General features: G+C 41.0%; 1 protein-coding gene and 1 long non-coding RNA gene across 8 annotated transcripts in view; one reads left to right on the forward strand and one right to left on the reverse strand.

Annotated features, from left to right (window-relative positions):
- ZWILCH (zwilch kinetochore protein) overlaps positions 1-20,317 on the forward strand; it is a 38,143-nt gene that overhangs the window by 8,306 nt on the left and 9,520 nt on the right. For 3 of the 7 annotated variants that reach the window (XM_040493044.1, XM_040493045.1, XM_040493046.1), the window contains exons 4-15: positions 2,148-2,266; positions 4,594-4,749; positions 5,711-5,910; positions 7,363-7,433; positions 7,779-7,934; positions 9,216-9,287; positions 13,215-13,308; positions 13,835-13,884; positions 14,678-14,783; positions 15,303-15,382; positions 16,928-17,084; positions 17,595-17,623. In XM_040493044.1, the coding sequence (XP_040348978.1) occupies positions 2,148-2,266; positions 4,594-4,749; positions 5,711-5,910; positions 7,363-7,433; positions 7,779-7,934; positions 9,216-9,287; positions 13,215-13,308; positions 13,835-13,884; positions 14,678-14,783; positions 15,303-15,382; positions 16,928-17,084; positions 17,595-17,623 (1,290 nt within the window). Of the gene's footprint in view, positions 1-1,302; positions 1,517-2,147; positions 2,267-4,593; positions 4,750-5,710; positions 5,911-7,362; positions 7,434-7,778; positions 7,935-9,215; positions 9,288-13,214; positions 13,309-13,834; positions 13,885-14,677; positions 14,784-15,302; positions 15,383-16,927; positions 17,085-17,594; positions 17,624-20,317 lie in introns of those variants that run through there. The other 4 variants (XM_040493047.1, XM_040493048.1, XM_040493049.1 and 1 more) reach the window with 3 other exon arrangements.
- Positions 7,001-10,586, reverse strand: LOC121041870 (uncharacterized). The gene is made up of 3 exons (XR_005795872.1): positions 10,478-10,586; positions 7,330-7,394; positions 7,001-7,117 (listed from the first exon to the last, which is right to left on the reverse strand). It is a non-coding gene; the product is annotated as an uncharacterized LOC121041870 (long non-coding RNA).

Below are 20,317 nucleotides of genomic sequence, written 5' to 3' on the forward strand. Positions count from 1 at the left end.
AGACACAGAATCTGAAGCAGGCTTCATGCTCTGAGCTGTCAGCACAGAGCCCGACTTGGGGCTCGAACCCATGAACTGTGAGATTATGACCTGAGCTGAAGTCGGATGCTTAACCGACTGAGTCACCCAGGCTTCCTGAGTTGTTTGTTTGTTTTTTCCATACTGCATCTTCCAAACCTGGTGTGTATTTTACACTTATATCTTCATTTGGTCTGGCCGTGTTGCCATTACTCAATAGCCACATGTGGCTAGTGGCTGTTGTACCAAACAGCACAGTGTATGTAGGTATTATGAAGTTCTACTTTAATTTTTGTTTATTAAATGTAACAGAGAAAACTTCTTGTCTTTTGCATCACTTTATAATTCCAACCTTAAACCTTTGTGTTTTAGTTATGGTAATTATTTTGGCAGAGCAGTTATAGTAATTTTTATTAAGTGGTGATAATGTTGTCATGCTACACAGCTGCTTTGGGGCCAGAACCCATTCTTTGACTACATGGTTTTCTGAAGTGGATTGGAACAGACTAATGGGGGAAGGTGGAAGTACTTTTTTTTTTTTTTTTTTTAAGTTTAGTTTTTGAGAAAGAGTGCGCACAAGTGGGGCAGGGGCAGAGAGAGAGGGAGAGAGGGAATCCCAAGCAGGCTCCACATTGTCAGTGCAGAGCCTGACGTGGGGCTCAAACCCACAAACCTTGAGACCATGACTTGAGCAGAAACCAGAGTCAGACACTTAACTGACTGAGCCACCCAGCTGCCCCAAAAAGTGGAGGTACTTTTAGAAGGAACACCTCTGCTCTAGGACCCTCATGTTGTCTGGATGGGCATTATGGCAAATGAACAGGGAGCTTTTTATTTTAATGCATACAAAAACTCCTTTTGAAGAGGGGGGTAACTTATTTGTCTGTTATATTAATAAAATGGTGTCATTACTGCTTATCTATGGTAGACAGATGTTTGGAAAATAATTATAGGTGAATTAAATGGTTGAGTTTAGACTTTTGCTCTGGGGAGAAGGGAAAATCTATATAGAGCAAAAGTGGAATAAACAAAGATGGTCAGATGAAGGTGAGTTACCTAGGAAAAGATAAGGATGAGCCAAGGGGGATGTGGAGATCTGGGTTAGGAGACTAGTGGGGATGCAGCTTGCAGCTGGGAGAAGGTTCCTGGAATTCATTGGGACCCTGGCATTTTTGGATGAGGAACAATTAAGACTATTGTCTCTGCAAAGATCGGTAGTGCTTAAGGCACACATTTTAAGTAGATGGGTATTAGAAAAAAAAATAACATTTTGGGTACCACCAGTTCTAGGAACTGTTTGGAGAGCTGGGCCTGGAAGGGAAAGAGGTCTGCAGTCTGGCAAAAGAAGTTCAAAGTCGAGGAAATATTCAGATCTGATACCTGTTAAGCGGGCAGAGGATTTACTGCCCAAAGAGCTTCAGGGATAAGAACCTGAGTTTTGAAGTCAGACTGCCTAGATTCAAAGGTTGCCTTTGCCACTCACTGGCTGTTATTTTAGGTGAGTTATTTAGCCATTTGCTACCTCAGTTTTCCCATCTAAAAACAGGGTTGTTAATAGTATCTATTTCAGGGTTTTTATGAAAAGTAAAAGAAAACTGAGAATAGTAGTTGGTATATTGTAATGCTCAGGAAATGTTAACTCTTGTGCTTATTGTTTTTATTGGCAAGGCTGAGCTGTTTACTTAAATGTGTAGATATTAGAAACAGATTTATTTCAGAACCTGTAACACAAATGAGAACTGCTAATCCTAAGAGGAGCAGATTTGAGGAGTAAGGGCTGTGGACCTTTGAGTTTGGGGAGTGCGAAATTGAGAGTCTCCCATGGGTTTCCCCATGGGGTGCTTTGTCTTTCATTCATCTTTTTATGTGTGTCCGAGTACTTCCTTTTCTAATGGCATCAGATGCTTCTGCGGTCGGTAGCAACTTCATTATCTTTTTATAGGGCAGTGGAAATGCTTGTAATGGCAAAATTTATTGGTACCAGACTGCTTTGTAGCTATGCTTCTTGGCATAACCCAATCATTTGTGCTTAAGGTTTAGAAACCAGTACATTGTGTTCTAGCATAGTAAAGAACTGACTGGTGAGTGTTCTTTTACCCGGCTAAATAATTAAAAAAATATTTCTAAAGCCTTTAGAGAAGGAAGAAACAAGTCATGTTGAAGAACTACAGTCTGAAGAAACTGCTATTTCTGATTTCTCTACTGGGGAGAATGTTGGACCACTTGCTTTACCAGTTGGGAGAGCAAGGTAAGTTTTTCTTAGTGTCAAGCTGGGAGGAGGGCTGGAGGCTGGGATTTAAAGTGTTCTTACAAACATTGTGGAAAAAAAAGTCTATATCTAATCCAGATCCCTCCTCCTCCCTCTCCCTCTCCCTCTCCCTCTCCCTCACCCTCACCCTTCCCCTCACCCTCACCCTAGATGTGTATACCCAGCTCTGCATGGATAGCTTTAGTTGAATATCCCATAGGTATCCCAAGCGTGACCAAGAAGACTGTGTTGTCATCCGCTTCTCCACTCCCATATACCGTTTATTGTTGTTGCTTCTCAATTTCTTTGTATTTGGTACCCCTACAGTCTTTTTTCCTTGCTGCTGCCAGAGTGATTTTTTTTTTTTTAATTCTTTTTGATGTTTATTTATTTTTTTGAGAGAGGCAGAGTGTGAGCGGGGCGGCAGGGGGCAGAGAGAGAGAGAGAGGGAGACACAGAATTTGAAACAGGCTCCAGGCTCTGAGCTGTCAGACATGGGGCTTGAACCCACGGATGGTGAGATCATGACCTGAGCCGAAGCTGGATGCTTAATCGACTGAGCCACCCAGGCGCCCCCAGAGTGATCTCTATAAATCCCTGAAGGCCTGATCATGTTGTTTCCTAGCTTAAAAATCCTTCAGTGGTTCTCCTTGCCTCATGATAAGATCCAGATTTCTTATGAATAGAAGCCTTCATTGTAGAGTCCGGTGGCCCTCTTCCCGGCTGCCATGCTCAGTGGGCATTTGGAAATATGCAGGGGCACTTTTTGGTTGTTACAGTGACTAAGGCGAGCAATTGGCCTGGGCAATGTTCAGTAAACATCCTGCAGTGCATGGGGTTCTGCACAAGGAGGAATCCTCCCACCCAGACGCCAGTAGTACCCCTGTTAGAACCCCTGCTGCCCCTGTCTGCCTTGCCAGCCTCACTTTCTGCCTCCCCACTGTGCAGTTCTCCCTGGCCTCTCTCACCTCCAGAACCAAAGTGTTTGCCAGGAAGGAGTTCTGGAGGATAGACTCATATAAATAATAACATTAGACAGTAAGGACTATAACAGTATTCACAAAGTGATTCTTTTTCAGGGTGGTTTTTTGTTTTGCTGTGTTGAAGCTTTTAACATTTTTATGTGGTTAAATCGATCAGTCCTTTATGGCTTCTGGATTTCAAGTCATATTTGGCCTTTTTTCTTTTCTCCCCCCACAACTTAAATATTATTTGTATTGTTTTTCTCTGTCCGGTGTTTGTTTGGATTTATCCACATGCTTATCATTGCTTTGCTTTGCATTACAGACCTTCCTTTTGGAATTACTGTATTTGCTTTTTGAAGTACAGTCCCTTAGAAATTCTGTTGTTGAACATCTGTTGGTAATAAATTAAGTTTTCATCTCTTTGAAAATTTTAAGACATGTTTTTTGGTACCTTTTAATTTTGATACACTTTCAAATTTAGAGAAATGTTGAAAGAGTAGCGCAGGAACTTCTCTATACCCTTAACTCCGATTCACCGGTTAAACTTTGCTGCATCCGCTTTGTCTTTCTCTCTCTTATTCCGCCTCCTATTCTTCCCCCACTCTGCCACCTTTATAAGGTACTCATATCACCCGCACACATTTTTAAAAACATTTATTTTGAGAGAGAGAGCGTGTGCCTGCATCAGCGGGGGAGGGGCAGAGAGAGGGGGAGAGAGAATCCCGCACTGTCAGCGCAGAGCCTGACTTGGACGCGATCTCACGAAACTGTGAGCTCATGACCTGAGCCAGAATCAAAAGTCAGACGCTTGACTGAATGAGCCACCCAGGCACCCCTATCTATAGTGAAGTATTTAGAGGTAAAGGAACACTGTCTCCAACGTACTGTCGATATTTCATTAAAAAATGTGTGTGGGGGCGCCTGGGTGGCTCAGTCAGTTAAGTGTCTGTCTCTTGATTTTGGCTCAGATCATGATCTCATGAGTTGGTGAGATTGAGTCCCAAGTCAGGTTCTATGGGATTCTCCCTCCCTCTCTCTGCCCCTCCCCTGCTTGTGCATGTGTTTCTTCTTTGTCTCTCTCAAAATAAACATTTAAATAAATAAATACTTCACTAGGTATTTGCTAAGAACAATTATATTCTCTTATGTAACCACAGAACAATGATCAAAATCTGGAAGTTTAACACTGTTATGGTGCTGTTACCTAATTCACAGTCTATTCAATTTTCCTTAAGTGTTCAGTGACCAATGACCTCAAGCATCTTTTCATGTGCTGATTGACTCCTTTTTTGCCCCAGCTTTATTGAGGTGTAATTAACATAGCCTACCTATTTCGTCTATTTCTTTTGTTTAATCTCACAGCCTGCTTTCACTCCTACTGAACCTCTACCCTTACCGAATTGGATTCCCCATTGGTAGAAGTTATGATCCTGTCACATTCTTGTCACTTCCTGCTGTGTGCATCTTGATCTGCCTGGTGTGCCCTTCTCCCACTTCTTCACTGGGTGAATTGTTTATGTATTTTGCCACTTAATTTCCGGGTTTTTGTTTCTGGGATACTGGGGTATTGGAATTTATAATCAGAAACATATCTGGTCTTTGTCCACGGTTCCTGGCAAGGAGTCCCTAAAACCCTTGTAATTTCTTAAGTGGGAAGAAAGAGAGGTGTCTTCTGTGATGTTAATGAGATGGCTTTTGGAAAGTCCCTAAGTAACCGGTTTGGAGGTTGCTAGGGGAACCAACCCAGCGATTTTGAGGGTTAGAATATTTAGCCCCACCCCTACCTTCAGAGAAGGGAGAAAGGCTGGAGGCTGAGTTCAGTCACCAGTGGCTGGTGATGGATCAGTTCATGTCTGTATGATGAAGGCTCCATAAAAACCCAAAAGGAGAGTGTGTGGTGAGCCTCTGGGTTGGTGAACAGGTAGAGATTTGGGGAGAGTGGCTCACTGAGAAAGGGCATGGGTGCTCCACACCTTTCCGCATACCTTGCCCTGTGCCTCTCCCATCTGTCTGCTCCTGAGCTCTATCCTTTTATAATAAACCAGTGATCTAGCAAGTAAAATGTTTTTCTGAGTTCTGTGAGCTGCTCTAGCAAATTAATCGAACCCAAAGAGGAGGTTGTTAGAACGTCTGGTTCACAGCTGGCCCTTCAGAAGCACAGGTGTCAACCTGGACTTGCATTTGGCATCTAAAAATAGGGGGTGGAGCCAGTCTTTTAGGACTGAGCCTTAATCTGTGGGATCTGATGCTGTCTCTGGGTAGATAGTGTCAGAATTGAGTTGAATTGTAGGATACCTGGCTGGTGTTAGAATTACTTGGTATGAGGAAAACTCCCACATAATACAGTTGGTGCAGAATCCTGGTGATCAGAAGTAGGATCAGTGTCACAATCGTAGATACCCTTCGTAGTATCTTTGAAAAAGAAAAGTTGACTGGTCGGCAGTCACTATAATTTATTCTTCGTACTCTTGTTTTCAAGGCAGTTAATTGGACTTTACACTATGGCTCACAATCCTAATATGACCCACTTGAAGACTAATCATCCAGTTACTGCCCTTCCTGCCCTGTGGGTGAGGTGTGACAGTTCAGTTCCTGAAGGGACCTGTTGGCTGGGAGCTGAGCTTGTCACCACAAATGACAACATTACAGGAATTGTCTTATATACGGTCAGTTGTAAAGGTGAGAGCTCACTCTTCTTACTTTTGTGGGGTGTATTTATTTGTGTCGTTATTGTGCTGTGATTTGTACTGAAAACTGAAATTGTTAAGAGGGGAAGTGTACACGATGGAACTTGTCAGCCACCATGGACCTACTCTGGTGTGTAACTTGGGGCATACAGGAGATACTCCAGAAACAGATCTCCAAAAATCTGAACAGAAGTTTATGGTTTTGTTTACTAGTTTTATTTGGGTTTCATTTGATTTATATGTGTGTATTTTGGGGAATTTTCATTGGAAGATAAAAAAAATTGAATGTAATGACAATATAATTCTGATCTCATAGTAGATGTTTAATTATACTTTTGGTAGAGGCATTGTTACTGAACCCTAAAGTCCGATTTGTGTGTTCAATCTGCAGTAAACCTAATCCCTGAGTCACTGGGTTTGAGGCTGAGAAAGTTTTATTCTCAGAAGGGCAGCCCATTGAGAGGGCTGGGGAGTAATCCCCAAACTGCCTTCCTGACTGAGATTAGAGCAAGTTTTTTATAATCATAGGAGTTGAGATCGCATACTTACTGAGGAAAAGGATGGGGGAAGCTTGTGACTATGCTTGGGGAAAGATGGAGCGTGCACATTGAACAAACGTATGTAATGTCTATCCCACGTTCCCTTTGGAGTGGAGATTAACCCCAGAACAAGGCATGATTCAGTCACTGATGCCAGGAGGTTATCTTAGGACAAGGAGAAGAAGCTATGGGTATGCTTCAAGAGCCTGTACAAATTGGATAATGGCGTCTGGGGCTCGTTACCTTAGGTAAGGGGTGCAGAGCCTTGCTTTTTCATTGGCTGGAGCCGTTTCCGTTGACCCTGAGTCCAGGTTTCTAGAGAGACATCTAGTAGATTTATTAGTGGGATCTGAAAAGACACAATAGCTGATTAGAGAGAAACAGGTCTCTGAAAAACAAGCTTTAAATTTTCTGCTGTTTCAACTTCATTTACTGTATGGGGCATGGTTTCAGTATTGGCCTTTGCTCCACTTTTCTTCCCCCCTCCCTTTTTTTAAAATGTTTATTTATTTATTTAGAGAGAGAAGAATGTATGCACAAGTGGGGGGTAGGTGGGCAGAGAGAGAGGGAGAGAGAATCCCAAACAGGCTTCCTGCTGTCAGCATAGAGCCCAGCTTGACTCGGGGCTCCATTTCACGAACTGGACCATGAGATCGTGACCTGAGCCAAAATCAAGAGTTGGATGCTTAACCGACTGAGCCACGCAGGCATCCCCCCCCGCTCCCCCCCCCCCCCGCAACTTTCCTCCTTCTGTCAACATTTCATCTGAGGATTTATTTAATTTTAACAATTACTAGTGTTAAGTCGTGGTGCCCTTAGAATTTGAGGGATCCTAGTTTTTTTAGCTCTAACCATAGAATTTTGAATTGTACCTTTAAAATGATGTTTCCTTTTATGTCTTATAGCTGATAAAAATTATTCTGTAAATCTTGAAGACCTAAAAAGTTCACATAAGAAAAGACATCACTTGTCTACTGTAAGTATTTCTCTTCTGCTCACGTTATTTTCTTCAAACTGTTACGGATGTGCCTCCCTTGCTTAATGCTTTTTTCACTCCTAATAGGACTAGATGTGTTTTTTTTATAGTATCAAAATGTTTGTGTTTATTTTCATATTGGCTAGTGACTAAAAGTAGATGCCTTCTTGCTTTTTAGCCAGTCTCTGTGATGAAAAAGAATGGTTTTATTTTTCCATTTGGGATAAAATTGTAGTGCTTTTTCTTTTGCTGGGAAAAGAACCAAGGTAGTTTTGATAATGGGCCTCTGGCCATGTGAAAGCATGGCTAACAGTGGGTTGGGTTGGCTGGATATACTTTTTTCAGGTAACAGCCAGGGGCTTTGCCCAGTATGAGCTGTTTAAGTCCACGGCCTTGGACGACACACTTGCCGCATCACAGACTACGATCACTTTGGATATTTCCTGGAGTCCCGTGGATGAGATTCTTCAAACCCCTCCACTTTCCTCAACTGCAACCCTGGTAGGAGCAAACTTTATTTTATGTTGAGTTTATTCAGTGTGAATTTACTCTTCGCTTGCTTGTTGCTGGTGCTGCATGCTGCCAGCGCCAGCCCTAGCCCTCGCCGGACAGCTCTGAGGCCCACCTCACCCCTGAGGTCTCACCAGGGCAGTGGATGGAGGTTTTGCCGGGCGATCTGATCTGTCAGTTGCCCACAGTGCTGCAGTTATGTAACTTAAGAGTTTTCTAGTGATTAATAAAGTCTCTTGAGTTGGGACCCGAGTGAAATGATCAAAATGACTTATCTCTCCTGTTCTTAAAAGATTGCAGATACTGGCAATACAGTAACTTGCATTAAAATTTGTATTTTCATAAAAGTGTTTGCTAGTATCATTATTATTTAGTTTGTGTTTAAAATTTGTTCCAGTTGTTATGTATCCGTTAGATACGCTTAGCAATTTGGGCTGTTTGTTAGGCCTTTTCGCTTTATATTTATATTTCCAGGCATCTGACTTAAGTTAATCGGAATTGCTGGCAAAAAAATTTATGTACAAAGATAGTTTCATATCGTGATAATAAGCGTGTTTCTAAAATATTAAAAACAAACCTGAATGTTCAATAGGGAAATGATTAAAGTAGATTTCCCTAATGAAATATTGTGTATTCTTTAAAAATCATGATGTAAAATGTCTTTAATAATAACAGGAAATTCTTATTAGGCAGAAAAAAGGAAGATGTACAAAACAATGTATACAGTAGGATCTCAACTATGTTTTAAAAAACTGTGTACACGGAAGCCTGGATGGGGTTAATTGTTATTCCCCCAGAGTGGCGGGATTATGGATAATTATGTTCTTAATGCTTTTCTCTTCTGGCTAAGACAGCACACTGTTGGTTTAGTTAGGAGTCTACTGAACATATTTATTAGGGGGCGGTTATTTTTGGTACGTGGAAATGAATGCTAAGTTTGTCATTGGGTCTTAAGATGTATTTGTTTACATTTCTCCCACGTGTCTTTTGGAAATTCAGTGGGAAAGGGCAGGAGAGCAGATGTTCCACATAGGTAGGATGGCGGAGTCGAGAGGGGGTGGTGGCATGAGTTTAGGTTACTGTATCGGGATGGACAGGATCTATGGTGTCTCTGGGTATGATATTCTAAGTGCAGTATTACCCTGCTTACGTTCATTAGTGCTTTAGGAAATACATGTTTTAATGTGTGGGGAATTTGAAACGCAAGTAACTGTGACCCTTATGCAGAAAAGATGGGATTTCCAGTGAAAACTGACTTTGGGAACTTTTTAGAATATTAAAGTGGAATCGGGAGAGCCCAGAGGTCCTTTGAATCATCTCCAGAGAGAAGTGAAATTTCTCCTTGTGAGTATCCTACTGGAATTTGTAACTTGCATTAAATTTTACATTTTCATGAAAGTGTTTGCTAGTATCATTATTATTTAGTTTGTGTTCAAAATTTGTTCCAGTTGTTATGTATTCATTAGATATGCTCGGCAATTTGGGCTGTCTGATTTTACTGTGTGGTAGTTGTCCTTTACGGGTATCCTTTGTTAGATAGTTTATAGCTGCTCTTCTTCCACCTTTTTATGAGAGTATTTGGTTTCTATTCTTACAATGGATTCCCCTCTTTTAGGTGGATCAGCTGCCAATTTATGCCAAATGCGTGTATAATCTGCTTGTTAATAACTGGGATTTTGATTCATGCTAAAGATTAAGGAGCATGTGTTTCAAGAACTTTATGTTTTGTTGAGTTTTACTCCATTCTACAAATTGACTCTCAAGAAGTTGTCCTGCCTACTTCTTTTCTTTGTAAGCTTTATTGAGATATAAGTTATATCCCATAAAATCCGCTTGTTTTAAGTATACAATTCAGTGGTTTTTAGTATACTTACAGAGTTGTACAACCGTGGCCATATATAATTTTAGAGCATTTTTATCACCCTAAAAAGAAACCCTGTGCTGATTAGCAGTCACCTCCCACCCTCACCAGCCCTAGCAGCCAGTAATCTACTATTGTGTAGTACTCTGTTCTTTTCATTGCCAAATAGCATTCTATTATATAGATATACCACATTTTGTGAATCCATTCATCAGCTGATAGGCATTTCGATTGTTGTTACTTTTTGACTATTATGAATACTGCCATGAGCAGTCTAGAGCAAGTTTTATGGGACATATGTTTTCATATCTTCTGAATGGAGTTGCCGGGTCATTGTGGTAACTATGTTTAAGCTTTGGAGGAGCTGTCAAACCATAACCGTTTTCCAAAGTGGCTGTACAGTTTTACATTCCTACCGGCAGTGTCCGTTCCAGTTTTTCTGTATCCTTGCCAACGCTTCGTGTGGTCTTATCATTATCAGAGCCATCCTAGTGGGGATGAAATGGTATCTCATTATGGTTTTGGTTTGCATTTCCCTGATGGCTACTGGCTTTGAAGAATCTTTTCCTGTTCTTTTTGGCTCTTACTTTTTTAGTTTAACCTCACACCCTACTTTTCCCACTGACCACCCCCCCTCCCCCCGCCGCCCCCGACCCTGGCCCGTTTACAGTACCTTGGTCCTGTCACTCTGTCACTTTGTGGTGAGTGTGTCTTGACCTGTGTAGTGTGCCCTTCTCCCACCCGTGTGCTGGGCGAGCTGTCTGTGACATCGTCACCAGGATGACCGCACTGCTCCCTCAGAATGGCGCGTGTTGCCTCTGCTTTGTGCTGCCAGAGCACTTCACACACACCGCTTGTCGGGTGTTTATCAACCCCGCTTGTCTGTTTACTTCTCTGTCTCCCCTCCTACACTTGAGTGCCAGGTACTCTGTGTCCTCGATATCTGGCATGGTACCACGCATACATGGTACCTTTATCTCTGGTTATTATTTCCCTTTTTGTACAAAACTCGGTACCTTTCTTTCTGGAAAGAATCCTTTCTCAGGATCCTTCCTGTGGCCTTCCATCATATTTCTCTCCACATGTCTCTGCCCTCCTCTCCCCACACACTGGCAGAGAGCTCGTCAATTGAGTGGTTTGACTAATACCTTTATGACGGAACTCCAGACTCTCTTTTTCTTTTTCAATTATTTTTTTAACGTTTATTTATTCTTGAGAGGCAAAGAGAGCACAAATGGGGGAGGAGCAGAGGGAGAGGGAGACAGAGAATTCGAAGCAGGCTGTCAGCACAGAGCCCGACGCAGGGCTCGAACCCATAAGCCGTGAGATCATGACCTGAGCTGAAGTTGGACGCTTAACTGACTGAGCCACCCAGATGCCCCCAGACTCTCTTCTTTTCTTTAAGCTGATACTGGTCCACTGCTGTTGCTCTCAAACTCCGTATTTCCAAAAGGAAACTTGAGATCTTCTCCAGACTAGATCTCCCTCAGAGAACCCCCCATTTCTGGCTGTGGTTCTCCCATTCCTTCAATTTTCCAGGCTAGAAACCTTATATTTTAGTTTAGTGAGAGCTATTTTTACCGCTACCGCTTAACTACCACAACTAGAAGCTGCCACTGTGTGCCATCCATGTGGTGCTAGATGGTTCAGTTACTTTGCTTGAGACATCAGTAGTTGGTTTGTGGAAGACCTGATTCAAAGACATGTCTGTCTGTCTTTCTGTCTGACTTGCAAGTCCATGTTTTGTTATAACCTCCCTTATAACTTCGCAGGATCTTAGATGTGCACATGACCACAGTCTCTCCAAGTTCAATGCCTTGTATTTTTGTAAATAGATAGGATTTTTTCTTTTATTTTTTCCTCATCTCCTTCCCTCTCTCCCTCCCTCCCTCCCTCCCTCTCTAATAAACTGTTCTTTTTTCGCCTTTAAGCTTTTTGTCACTGCCCATCTTAGTTAAGGCCCTTATCACCTCCTTCCTGGACCAGTCTAAAGGTCATTCATTGTTTCTCAACAGGGACACTGGTGGTGTTTTAGGCAGAATCATTCTTCGTGGTTTGGGAACACAAGGATGCTAACAACCTTGGCCCCTACCAGACTAAATGCTCAAAGTGCCCCGGTACCTCCAGTCACTGTGACACCAAAAATTACCTGCAAATTTTTCCAAAGATCCCCTGGGGGGTGGAAAATGATATCACTTCTATTGAGAAACGTTGTACTTCCTTTTTTTTTTAGAATCCATCTTGGGTATTTCTGACATGAATTCTTAACTACTTGGTCATGTCATTTTCCTACCAAACAATCAACAATGGCTGTTGTCTTTCATATGAAATAATCTTTTCATGTTTTTGTTTCCTTTTTTTAAAGATTTTATTTTTAAGTAATCTCTATAACCAATGTGGGGCTTGAACTCAAGACCCTGAGATCAAGGGTCACATGTTCTTCTGACTGAGCCAGACAGGTGCCCCCCAAAATCTTTCCAGGTTTTAAGATCTGTATTTCTGTATAGCCCCTGTTCCTTCTGATCTCATTTCCCACCGTTCCCTGCATGTTTTCTCCACCACAGCTGGACTCCACCCCACCCTCTTCATCTTCTTCCGTGCTCCTTCCCTTCTCTACAGCTCACAGTTCCCACATTTGAGTTCAGCTGATGTTTCACGTTGTTCCCGTGGTGATTCCAGCCTATGTTGACCCCCTTTCCTTTGGTTTAGATAATGTATGTATAGGCATATACATTTATATTATTTTTATATAAACTTCCATTCAGTTTCACATTTGTTGTTCCCTGATTATTGCACCGGGATTATCGGTCCTTTTTTTTTTTTAATGTTTATTTTTGAGACAGAGAGAGAGCAAGCGAGGGAGGGGCAGAGAGAGAGGGAGACCCAGAATCCGAGGCAGGCTCCAGCCCCTGAGCTGTCAGCACAGAGCCTGACGCGGGGCTCGAACTCACGAACCGTGAAATCATGACCTGAGCCGAAGTCGGACACTTAACCGACTGAGCCACCCAGGTGCCCTGTTGGTCATTTTTAACCAAAGTTAAAAGCATCTTCAGGGTAGGCTCATTACTCTGGAATCCTCAGCATCTATACACATGGCATCATCGTTAGAACACCGTGTTTTGTATCGGATTACTGGGTATATGTCCTTGCACTGTCAGTAATGTGTGACCTTGAGCAAGTTACTTCACCTCTGGTCTCAGGAAAAGGGATGATGGTAATATCTGCCTGATGGGGTTTTTGTGAGGATTACGTACCATACTACATATAAAACTCTTAGAACTATTCCTGGCTTGTGGTTAGTCATTCAAAAAATTTTATGATGACCAATATTATGAAATATATTCCTACTGATTAAATTATGTTTTTTGCTAAAAAATTTTGTGTTTCTTTTTTTTTTTAATCTCCCATAGGTCTTGGCTGATGGTTTGAGGACGGGTGTAAGCGAATGGCCTGAGCCTCTGGAAGTAAAGTCTGCTGTTGATCTTGTGCAGGAATTTCTGAATGGTCTTTGTTTTCCTAACTCATGCTCTCTTTATACTGTTTATTTTTCTTAGTTGCGAATTTATACTTTCTAAATTCAAAAATAAGTTGTCTTTTTAGGCGTGGTATTCCTTTTGGTTGGGATATATATGAAGCTGTGAGGTCTGTCATGGTCAGAGGGACAGATGTGTTCTGAATTACTAGTAGTAGAGGTCTAAGTAAATTTAAGAATTAATATTGAATTTAAATTTTATATATCACAGCTGTATTCGAGATTGTATGAAAAGAGGGATGGAAGAGAAACCTTTGAGCACCTACCATGTGCCCAGCAATGTGTGTCAGGGGCTTTCACTGTATCTCAGAACACCCCCACACCCCTACCAGTTGGGTATCTATCATAACCTCCATTAGAGAGTTAAGTAATTTGCTAAAATCCCTGGTTGTATTTCTGCTGTCCTCATTTACCATTTGAAGGTAGGATTAGGATGGAAATAATTTAGAAAGCAGAAAGATAAAATCTAGAGTTAATAAGCTTTTGCTACTTTTCTAGACTTAAATAAGCTGGATGGATTTGGTGATTCTACAAAAAAAGACACAGAGGTAAGCAATCCTTATCAGTTAGCAACATACACTGAAACAGCTTTTACGATTTGGTTGTACTGTTACCCTTCATGTCCTACCATTTCAAATGGATCTGGTACAGCAAAGGCAGTGTTTTGAGGGTAGTTTTTTTCTTGGTCTTTAAAGTCAGCACTGGTGATTGTTTTCCTTAAGAACTAATAAATGCTTTTGATGAGAACTAATAAGTACATATTATTAGTTGATCAACTGCAGAGAAGCAGAAATGACTCTATGTTAATATGCTATAAGATGGTAATGCCTTTCTTGGTATCATTAAGTTAAGTTAAATAGGTTGTCATTTGATGAACAGGAAAATGGAGACAAATTCATTTAATTAAGTATTTTTGCATAGAAGGAAAGTTGAATGCTTGCTTTAGGCATCACACTTTTAAAACAATTTAAGGGTCCAATTTTTCACGGTCAGTTGATTTGCATCTCCTCATTAGTGAATGAAGTTCTAGAAAATTCACTCACATCTGTGGATCCACATTTTCTCAGAGCATGATTTAAAAGCTCGCTGTCCTTAAACTATTTTTATTTTTGTTTCTTTTTTTTTTTTTTTAAGTCTATTTATTTATTTTGAGTTGGGGGATAGAATTTCAAGCAGGCTCTGTGCTGTCAGCACAGGTCCCGACTCGGGCTTTGATCCCACAAACCATGAGATCATGACCTGAGCTGACATCAAGACTTGGACGCTTAACCAACTGAACCACCCAGGCGCCCCTCTTTTCTTTTTTAATAAACTGAGTCTTCTCTAATGCTTCTTTCTCAGACAGTGAAGCATGACAGTGCTGCAGTTGACCGTACCATCGAGTGTCTTTTCACAGTGCGGGGCGATCTCGATTTTGCTGAGCAGCTGTGGTTCAAAATGAGCAGTAGTATGTGTCTACCATGATTGTAAAATAAAATGTTTCCTGTTCTTTGTTAGGCTTACTTTTTAAGTCTTTGAAAATCATACAATGTGTACTATTAGTCTTGTGTGGAAGCCTGGTTCCTATTTTATCAGATTCATTTCTAATAATGTATTGGCACATTCTACTCAAGAATTGTACTAAGACAAGGCAATTTATAGAGTCCATTTTTCTCCTGCCTTGAGCATAAGATGTAGGTGGTTTTAATGTTATGTTTATATGAACCAAAACATACACCTTAGTGGCATTATAATTATTAGAAAAAGGAAAAGATGTTCCTTAATGTTTCACTGTGTTATTTTGTGACACTGAGTTTACTTTAGAAATGTGTTAAATCTTTCTGTTCGTCTTTATTTTCTTTCCCTTTCCCCCATCCATAAAGTACAGATACTTGTCCTCTACTTACTTGCGTATCCTTAAGATTAATGATGTATTTGATCTGCAGAAATACCATGAAAGTAATGTTGGACTGACTTGTTTTCCAAGGTGTGATTTCTTATCAAGACTTGGTGAAGTGTTTCACGCTGATCATCCAGAGTCTACAACGTGGTGATATACAACCATGGGTAGGTTTAGTAGTGTGCGTTAGAACCCTTTTTCAGCAGCTGAGCATGAAGGTTAAGGCATAGGCTTGGGAACAGACTGCCTGAGTTTAATTCCAGCCCTGCTGCTTTCTTAGCTGTGTAAACTTGGGCAGGTGTCTTTAGGTCTCTGTGCCCCAGTTTCCTCATCTGTAAAGTAGGAGGAGGAAGAGTATCTACCTCGTGGTGTTGTTTTAGGGTTAAATATTCTCCAAATGTATCATGCACGCCCTTTAAATCATTAATTTGTTTCTTCGGATCCACCCTGAGCTCTACACAGGAATATGTATCAAGATTTTACATATTAGAATAGTTATCACAACCTCATTTCTGGTAGCAAAAAATTATAAATGACATAAACTTCTCGTTAATGGACCATAAGTAAAGAATGATACAGCCACATCTTTGCTAAAAATGGTGCTGACAGATGATCGGTGGAGAAACGCTTACAATCTGCAGTAAAAAGAAAGGATTATATACTATTGCATTAAAAAAGTAAATTTTGAAGGGAAAAACCTGGATACAAATAAATCAAAATGTTAACAGCAGTCACCTCTGGTGCTAGGGTTACAAATGAGGTTTTCCAACTGCATTATACATTTCTATACTGATGGATTTTCCACAATGAACTCGTGCTTTTACAATCAAGAGAAAGCTAAGTAAAAAACTAGAAACATTCCTCATTTTGTAGGAATTCTTTGAAATAGTGTATCTGCCAGTTCACGACTCTAAAACTTAGAAACTTCCATGGGTGGGAACAAAGATCAACTGCAAAGCAAAGGCATGTGAGCTCTGCCCCTAACTGGGCAATGGTGGCTGTAGGTGTTTTAACCATGGCCATAGAGTTTCTCTCATCCTAGTCTCTGTGTGAGGCGTTTGCAAGTATATCCCTGCCCTGTGCAGTGAGTGCAAACAACACGAAAATCGTTTTTATTAAACAAAGGGAAATGCAAAAGGTGATGATGAAGATTAGAGATAATAGATATTGGTGACAAAGTGGCCAATATTTCAGGTATCTCTAAAACAAAGTGCTTAACATTTGGAACATCTGTTAGGTCTGTAAGTTCACACATCTTAATTTGCAAATGATCTAGTTAGGATGTCTGTAGCCAGGGAGTTTCTCCTGACCAGTGAATAGACCACTGAGGGAGGGAGTTTTCCGTGCAGATGAAGACGTTCAGTTTAGGAAAGATGGCCAGGAGCACTTAATCAGCTAGCAGGAAAGAATTGCTAGTTGCAGAGCTTCAGAGAACCAACTCTGTCTTCTCTTTGGTGGAACCGTATCTGGGGGTGATAAGTTGAAACTCTTCATAGTTGCTTTGGACTCAAGCGAATCATATAGGAATGACCCTTCAGGAGCTGACACGTTTGTAAATCAGGGTTTTTTATTCACACTATTTATAGTATCAGGAGACTAAAAATGCAAGCTTATACATTTTTAGCTCGTAGCTCATGCAGTTTGTTTTTCTTTTGTTTATTGATTTGTTTATATTTGTATTTATGGTTTTATAAATTTGTTTTGATTTCTAGCTCCATAGTGGGAGTAACAGTTTACTAAGTAAGCTTATTCATCAGTCTTATCACGGAACCATGGATACAGTTTCTCTCAGTGGGACTGTTCCAGTTAAGATGCTTTTGGAAATTGGTCTGGACAAACTAAAGAAAGATTATATCAGCTTTTTCATAGGTGAGTCCCTTTCCCTGCTCAAAAAATGAAAAAGCGTGTCACAATCATCAGCCATAAGTATTCTCAGATTTTATCTTTCTACTTGGCCCTAGTCATTTATAGCCCTGGCTTCACCCCTGGTTCTCTGTGAGACCAGCACTTCTCTTCGCTGGGACTTACTTTCCTCCTTGATAAAGAGATTAAATTTAACTCTAGTTTTGGTTTGTGTTTTTAGTTCAAACATTTTGAGATTCTATGAGGTTAGTGTATTAAATAAAAAGAAACCTTTCTGTGAGATGCTGTTTTAATACCCAACACTTGGTTGTTTTTATTAGAGGCACGCTGTGATCACTTTTAGAATAGTATATATATTCATGGTGTAATGTGCCAGAAAATTTGTCTATTTCTGGGGAACTATTTGGCTGGAGCATCTCTTTTATATAGGAGCTCTGCAAAATTTTACTAAGGTTCCTTAACAAGTAATAGGCGATACCTAAAGCTTATTTGTATATCTGTGTGTTTTCTTACTAGGTCAGGAACTTGCATCTTTGAATCATTTGGTGAGTTTGTCCTTTTATTCTTTTTTTTTTTAATGTTTATTTTTGAGAGAGAGAGAGAGAGACCGAGCGCAAGTGGGGAAGAGGCATAGAGAGAGAGGGAGACACAGAATCTAAAACAGGCTCCAGGCTCTGAGCTGTCAGCACAGAGCCTGATGAGGGGCTCGAACTCGGGAATGGCAAGATCATGACCTGTGCCGAAGTCTTAGGTTGAAGCTGAGTAAGGTGGAGGTAACTCAACCAACTGATCCACCCAGGTGCCCCTGTTTTGTTGTTGTTTTTTTTAAATGCTTATTTAGTTTTGAGAGAGAGAGTGTGTGTGCAAGCAGGGGAGGGGCATACAGAGGGGGACAGGGATCCGAAGCCAGCTCTGTGCTGACAGCAGCGAACCTGATGTGAGTCTCCAATCCACGAACCACTATATCATGACCTGAGCCGAAGTTGGACACTCGACTGACTGTTGATTGCCCCTGTTCTTTTATTCTAAAGTTGGCTTTTCTTTTAATTCAGTCATCCTACCTGCAGATACTAAATACCTGTTCTGTGCCAGCCCTTGTCCTAGGACCTAGGAAACATAGATAGACAGACAGACAAATATATAACAGAGAAAGGGTATTCTTTATTTTCATGCATTCCCCACCCCACCCCCCGCCCCAGTCATTTCATATGCCTGTTTTTTTCTTTTAATATGGTTTGACTCCAGGCTTTTGACACAATAGTCCTTAAATTTGGAGAACCTCCTAGAAGGCTAGTTGAATTGCTAATTCCTGGACCCCAGTGACTCTGTAGGCCTAAGGCACATAAAGATGTCTTCTAAAACAAGTCATCTCCTACTTCAAATATTTCAAATGCTTTTCCCTTAGTGTTAGTTTCCTGTTACAACATAACAAATTATAGTAGTTCCCATCTCTGGGGGATATATTCCAAGACCCCCAGTAGATGCTTGAAAGTATGGTAGTACTGAATCCTGTGTATACTATGTCTTTCCCTATACACACTTCCCTATCATAAAGTTATGCACAGAGATTATAAGTTAGGCACAGAGATTAACAGCAGTAACTAAAAATAGAACAATTGTAATAAACTATAATAAAAGTTATGTGGATGTGGTCTCTGTCTTAAAATCTTACTGTATTGTACTCACCCTTGTGATATTACAAGATGATAAAATGCCAGTGAGATCAAGTGAGGTGAAAGATGTAAGTGTTGTGACCTAGCGTTTGGCTACTGTTGACCTTCTAAGAGGTTTGAAACCATGGAAAGTGAAACCTTGGATAAAGGGGGGACCACTGTACTACAAACTTAAAAGCTTAAATGAACACAGACTTACTGCATCACAGTTTCCTGGGGTTGGGAGTTGGGCACATTTTAGCTGGGTAGTCTGCTAAGAGTTTCACAAGGCTGAAATCAAGGTGTCTGCCATCTGCTTGACTAGGGAAAGATCTACTTCTAAGTTCCCCCATTTGTTGTTGGCAGAATTCATTTCCTTGTGGCCTTATGACCAAAGTTCCCATTTCCTTGCTAGTTTTTTGGTCCAGGGCCGGTCTCAGATCTTAGGGATTGTTTTTGGGTCCTTGCCATGTGGCCTTCTCCACAGCGCGGGCAGTTTGTTTTTTCAGAGTCAGCAGGAGAGCATCTCTAATGCTTCACCTTCTTTTAAAAGGCTCACCTGATTAGGTAGGTCATAGTGACAGTCTCCCTTTTGGTCAATTCAGAGTCAGTCACTTAATAACCTAATCATGGAAGCACCGTCTGTCAAGTTCTGGCCTATGAAGGAGAAGGGATTATTACAAGATGTGTATTTCAGGTGGTGGGAATCTTGGGGGCCATCATAGAATTCTGCCTACCGTTATTTACCGTGGATTATTTCCTTAGGATGTTTTCTCAGAAATAGGATGAGGTCTGAGTATTTTATGATGCTTGACATACATTGCCAAATTTCTTTTTTCAAAGGGTGGTACCTATTTACCAGTTTCAGATGTGACTGGAAGCTTATCAATACACTTGATTAATTTCTTGGTACTTGTTACCTGTTTTTAGAGGTGGACACTCCCATCAACCTGGCAAGGGTATTGAAGTTAAGAATTATCTTGTGGATTTGCCAGTCATTCCATCTGGAGAGCTTGGTGGGTAGTATTAGTTACCCACTTGGGCCTCCTTGGTGAGGCAGTTCTCGAATTTGTGTTAACCAGATAATGTAACAGTTTGCTGAGCATGTTCTCAGTGACAATTTTGCTTATAGTTTAGTTTGAAGAGTAGTATTGAAAGGTGGTAAATTCTGTCTGGCTGCCTCCATTTTTTACCCCCCTATTAATTAAGCATAGTTTAGGCTTAGCAAGCATAGCCATATTCTTCCTAAAGATTGCTTTTCTAGGGGCGCCTGGGTGGCGCAGTCAGTTAAGCGTCCGACTTCAGCCAGGTCATGATCTCGTGGTCCGTGAGTTCGAGCCCCACGTCAGGTTCTGGGCTGATGGCTCAGAGCCTGGAGCCTGTTTCCGATTCTGTGTCTCCCTCTCTCTCTGCCCCTCCCCCGTTCATGCTCTGTCTCTCTCTGTCCCCAAAATAAATAAACGTTCAAAAAAAGAAAATTAAAAAAAAAAAAAGATGGCTTTTCTTCTTCTTCTTCTTCTTCTTTTTTTAAATTTTTTTTTTCAACGTTTTTATGTATTTTTGGGACAGAGAGAGACAGAGCATGAA

This window comes from Herpailurus yagouaroundi, unplaced genomic scaffold (assembly GCF_014898765.1).
Source record: "Herpailurus yagouaroundi ecotype Mexico unplaced genomic scaffold, PumYag 184, whole genome shotgun sequence".
NCBI classification, from domain to species: Eukaryota; Metazoa; Chordata; class Mammalia; order Carnivora; family Felidae; genus Herpailurus; species Herpailurus yagouaroundi.